Raw genomic sequence first — 5,937 nt, 5'->3', positions numbered from 1 at the left:
GTCCCGTGTACGCGGGAGCGTGTGCTGAGTGTGTCCCGTGTACGCGGGAGCGTGTGCTGAGTGTGTCCCATGTGGTGAACGTGTCCGTGTACAGGGTAGTGGTGTCTGTATGTGCGTGCACTCTGGGACTGAAACACAAAGCCAATGAGGGAAAAGGTCAAATGAGAGTTTTAGAAAATCAAGAGGAATTGAGTGAAGCTGACTTCTCCACTGTCGGTCCCTTGTGCTGCACCTTCTGAGGATCCTGACCTTTATAGTACAGTCTTATAGTCACGAGCAGCTTTCTTCCATTTCTGTTGAATGGCCGCAGTTCATAGATCAGCTGCTTCAAAAAGGCCCTGTAGGCATCAGAATGCAACTTGTTTTTTTTTGCTGCATTCACTCTGAAACAGTCAGACACACACCAGATGGTCTTTATTTGAATGTTCTCACAAGTTGATTGTAATCTGATGCTGACGCTAGACTGATTGCTTGGAGCATGCCGAGTATAGATTCCATTCAGCAGTGGTTCAAGAAGGTAGCTCACCACCACCTTCTCAAGGGCAACTAAGAATGGGCAATAAATGCTGACCCAAACAGTGGCAGCCATATCCCATGGATCAATTTTTAAAATGGTCAGCTATAGAGACTGCTTGAACAAAAACAAAGATGCTGGAAAAGCTCAGCAGGTCTGGCAGCATCTGTAAAAGGAAAAACAGAGTTAACGTTTCAGGTTCGGTGACCCTTCCTCAGAACGGGTTGACCTGCCAGACCTGCTGAGCTTTTCCAGCAACTTTGTTTTTGTTCCTGATTTACAGCATCCTCAGTTCTTTTGGCTTTTATAGGGACTGCTTGCTTTTGTCTCTGCTGTTACTGACAGGGTTAAATCTCTAAAGACATTAAAAATCTACAGAACTTACACAATCTCAGTGCATTTCGAAGAGAGAGATGTGGCATGGAGATGAGATAAATGAGAGGGGATAGAGATTAGAAGGCAGAGAAAGTGAAATACAGAAAGGAAGAGAGAGTGAGACAGATGGTGCAAGGATATGGTAGAGACTGACAGAGGGAGAAGACAGAGGGAGAAGCCAGAGGGCTGGGCTTTGGAAATGGAGTCAGGCCATTTTCACTGTTCGGAAATCTGAGCCTGTACATCTTTGTGTCTCATGAAAATGTGAGCAGGCAGCGTTGATGATTTCTGTACCCTTGGGCAGTGCTGGTGGAGTGTGGGTGCTGAGATGGGCAAATTAAGAGACCAGCCTGTTTGCTGGGACCTGGGTCCTGTTCTCCAATGTGGTTCTTATGCCCCTTAACCATCCCCAAAACTCTCACCCCATGCCAAACTTCCTACTCCGCACTCATATTCCATGCACCTCATATTCCCCAAAATATGTGCCATTTGGTCCAGACTCAGGATTTTGTGTCCTACTGAAGTGACAGCAAAGAGTGAAGTAATCCTTCCTGAGGGAGTTGGGAATTAAACTACTTCTTGTGGCTGAGTCCAGGAGAATAGAGGAACCGACGTACAAAGACAATTGCCTGGTAATTCATAGATTCATACAGCACAGATTTGACCCTTAGGCCCATTGAGTCCGCACCAATATAACTACCACTAAAAGTGCACTAATCCCAATTTCCTGCACTTGTCCCAAATCCTTGAAATGCAATAGAAGCATTGTCATTCCTAATTGCTTCTCTGTTGCTGAAATTTCCTTTATTTTGTGCCTTGGAAACACTCAGAAGGATGTGGGGTCAATCCACAGTGTTTTATCTGTTTAATGGATGCACATTCAATTCCATGTTAATGCCCAGAGTCAAAATTGGAAGCCAGGCCACCCTGAAGCAGAGATGACACCTTGTACATTCAAGCTGTTGTTCCAGGTTCTCTCCCTCCCTTATTCCCCTCACTATATATTATCCATCATCACTTACCCTATTAGCAAACTTAAGGTATCTTTGAAATAAGAACATAAGAAATAGGAGTAGGTGAAGGTCATCTGGCCCCTTTAGCGTGCTCTACCATTTAATAAGATCATGGTTAATCTTTTCAAGACTCAGCTCCACTTATCCACCCACTCACCATAACCCTTAATTCCTTTACTGAACAAAAATCTATGTATCTTTGCCTTAAAAACATTCAACAAGGAAGCCTCAACTGCTTCACTGGGCAGGGAATTCCACAGATTCACAATCCCTTGGGTGAATAAGTTCCTCACAACTCAGTCCTGACATTATGGACATTAAAAGTAAATGGACATTAAAATTAAACTGCTAGCAATCTAATGGAGTGTCATAATCAAAGATATTTTAAATGTTTCTCCAGAAAAACCCATGAACAATGTAAATCCCCTCAGGTGTCAAAACAAATCCTTAACCACCTACAGCATCAAAAACAGATGACCTTTTAATAAATTCCTAAAATTGTTAATCAAAATGTGAGCACAGCTGTCTGGTAAGATAGGTAGCACAGGATTTTTTTGGAAGTCAGCCAATGATTGAAAATAGCCCAAAGTTATCAAAACAATATTCAGGAAATGTCGACAATGCAGCCTGTAGAAACTGAAACACCGGACGGCCTTTTTACAAAGATGTAAACGGTATTAATTTCCGTTATATCTGATTACCAATCAATAAAGTGTAGCAGGTCTCAGTTTATTTTAAGATCAACTGCAGGACCATTTTCTTTCAAAACAAAGATTGCTAGATATTTAAATCACAGTCCAAAACATGACGTGAGATTTTCCCAGTCCATTTTTCTATGGTTTTGAAGGATTTGAACTATTATAATGAATACGTACACAATGACAGCTAATGTAACAGTCAATTTAGTTTTGCAAGACAGAACCCTAAACTCAATCATTGCACTGAAAACACATCCACTTTATAGTACAGGATTTAATTGTGACATTGAATGTTGTTAAAATATTTAACACTGTCTCTCCTGTGAGAATATTCAGGTATCTTCAGTCGGCCTCCCCCACTGGCCATGAACTTGCAAACCTGGTGATTTTTTTTTTGTTTAGCGCCAGAGCTTATAAAACCTACACAAGGACAAGGAAATATCATCAAGCAGGAAATGATCATTTCCTACAGATCGCACAATGGTGATCTCAACCTCAGAAGAGGTGCATGAGATGTTTGCACTCTGCACTTTTCTGACCTGTAAACAGGCCTCGCTAAATGACATGGGATTGGGAAAGAATTAGAATTTGCAGTTAGGAGTCCTGTAGGTTTGACATTCCTAAATCCATTTCTATCTTCACTGAGAGACAAAATTCTGGCCCAAGAGGAAAATAAACAGCTAGATAGGTTGACAAGCAGGAGAGAATCGTGCTGTAACACTTTCTGTCAACATCTGTATTTCTCTCTCTATCTCCCTATTGTCACTGTTTCCACGCCTGTATGTCCTCTGCTATTGCACTGGGCTAGTGCACTTGAAAGCTAGCCTTGCTTTTCATGTAGTCATCACAAACGTTACATGTTTTTATCAAAGTATGCAAAGTTCCCAGTTTATCTCTCAGAAAAACACAGCTGAACAGCAAAGTGGGACCAGGTTTCTGTCATTAACAAGAGCTACTGTTTATTACAAATGAATAGATTCGAACCACTTGTTAAAAAGACCTAAGTACTATCAACATATAACTCTATTAGTTAAAACTCTAATCCCTTTCTAATGCCTTCCTTTATATACATACAGACATAAAGAATTTGTGTTTTGGGTGGAGAGGAAAAAGCACTGGGGAAGCAGTTCAATGGCTCCAGTCTACAGTGTTTACTGAGATGGTCCTTTTGCTGGCCAGAATTTTCTGTTCCTCAATCTCTTTTCTCCAGGTTCTTTTCACTTCTTCAGAAGAGCCACAGGCAGTTACTGCACTAACTGCAAAGTCTCTTAGTTACTGGTTAAAGGCTGCAGCTTTCAGCAACTGAGAGCAGACAATAAATGTATGGTCATCAGGTTTAGGTATTTTATGGAAAGAAATATAGACACCATGTGGGCTTTCAACAGTCCGACGGCTTCTGCCAGTATCATTCACACCCACAAGCTGTTCAGCAACACAGGGGCTAATCTCTCCCTCTTTGTCACTGTCGGTGTCTCTTTCCACCTGGTCTCTCCGTCTCTCTCTGTCATACATAACATGGTATGCTATCAGTTCAATTTCCAGGACCCCTGTGAGGTGGCTGTTTGAGTTTTAGACTGTGCTATTGTGACATGACCTCCTTTATTCCCATAATAATTTGCTGATGCTTTGTGTCAATGATGAGCTGATGACTTAAACACTGTCTGATGGTGCCTGCTGTTTTCCATGTTTTTTGCTAGCTTGTTTTTAACCAATAACCATTTCCCATGACCAGGGAGCGACTGTTTCACATCGGGAGTACACCGAAAGTCGTCCTGTCACGTGGACTGGAACTGGATTCGCAAAGGTTCCAGAAAGGGGCGTGTTGCAATTCCACATTAACAACATTCCGTATTCAATGGAATATGATTTGGTAATCCGCTATGAACCACAGGTAATTAAAGGGGAAGTTGTATTATATCAACAAACATGGAGTGGATTCCTGACACAGGTAGGTAGTTCCTTGAACTTGATAGGCCATTTCAGTTAAGAGTCAACCACATTACTGTGGGTCTGGAGTCATGTGTAGGCCAGGGCAGGTGGGGATGGCAGCTTTCCTTCCCTCAAGGACATTAGTGAGCCAGATGGATTTTCCTGAAAATTGACAATGGTTTCACAGTCCTCAGCAGATTCTTAATTCCAGACTTCTTTTTAATTTGGATTCAAATTCCACCATTTGCCTCGGCAGGATTCAAACTCAGGTCCCCAGAACATTAGCTGAGTTTGTGGATTAATAGTCTAGACACTACCACTAGGTCATTGCTTCGTTCGGAAGACTGCAAGAGATATTACAGACTAGTCCAACCCTGTGAGTGCCAGTAGGACACAGACAAACACACAGGCCCTTTGCAACGAAGGTCAGTTAGTGGAGCTCAGACTAGGAAACGTGGCTGGGGAATAAAACTGCATGATAAAGGATTTCAACTCCCACTGTAGCAGAGAGCTGTGAAGGGCCTTGTGCAGAAAGCTCAGTGCAACAGCACACACTTTGAAACATGTGTATCCTACTTTTCAAGTAACATCCACCATTTCAGTTATTATATTCACTGAGAATTTTTGCTAGAAGATTATGTTGTGATTATCTCCCAAACATTCTTCGCCTTGAAAATTATGCCAGATTAATATTTCTGTTTAGGTTTCTAAAAGATTGTTAGTATCCTAGGACATTCTAGGGCTCCCGTAGTGGGATTGGAAGGTGAGGGCCTAGGCACAGGTAGAATTCACATATACAGAGAGAATCCACAGTGTCGTGGGTTGGTACTCCTGTCTCTGAGCTAGAGTTTGACTCCCATGACAGGAATTCCAGGCTGAGGAAGACGCATCCGTAATCAACTTTTCAATCCTTCCAACATACGCCAATGGCAGGTGGTAAGAGTAAAGACAGTCTTTGTCAACCACATCAGGGAGAGAAATTGGATCCCCTACAATCACTGTCCATAGCTCCAGACAGCAACATGCGGGTAAAGGTAGGTGTGTGTTGCCACAACAACTTAGTGTGCTTGGGAAGGATTGGCCAGTTTGCGCAGTCAATGTGGGTCAGATTGGTGCCAACAGCACAGGTTTTGATCCCTTTTCCAGCTGGGAAGGATTGAGGGCATGACCCCCTCACCTTACCCTTGCCCGTGGTGGAGGTGATGGAATTTTGAGTCAGACGTGCTTTTAGGGAGACAACTCAGGAAGAGGAAGATACCATACAGTTTAAAGCTCACTCTACACGGTCTCCAAAAAACACTCCCAGGACAGGAATAGCACAGGGTTAGATACAGAGTAAAGCTCCCTCTACACTGTCCCCATCAAACACTCCCAGGACGGGGATAGCACAGGGTTAGATACAGAGTAA

The 5,937-nt window shown here is 42.7% G+C and overlaps 1 protein-coding gene across 1 annotated transcript in view; it reads left to right on the top strand.

Moving 5' to 3' along the window:
- lamb2 (laminin, beta 2 (laminin S)) overlaps positions 1-5,937 on the top strand; it is a 141,876-nt gene that overhangs the window by 71,348 nt on the left and 64,591 nt on the right. The window contains exon 11 of the mRNA XM_048606656.1: positions 4,333-4,491. Within this exon, the coding sequence (XP_048462613.1) occupies positions 4,333-4,491 (159 nt within the window). The remainder of the gene's footprint in view (positions 1-4,332; positions 4,492-5,937) is intronic.

This window comes from Rhincodon typus, chromosome 16 (assembly GCF_021869965.1).
Source record: "Rhincodon typus isolate 14 chromosome 16, sRhiTyp1.1, whole genome shotgun sequence".
NCBI lineage: Eukaryota > Metazoa > Chordata > Chondrichthyes > Orectolobiformes > Rhincodontidae > Rhincodon > Rhincodon typus.
This window is presented reverse-complemented; position numbering and strand designations above follow the sequence as displayed.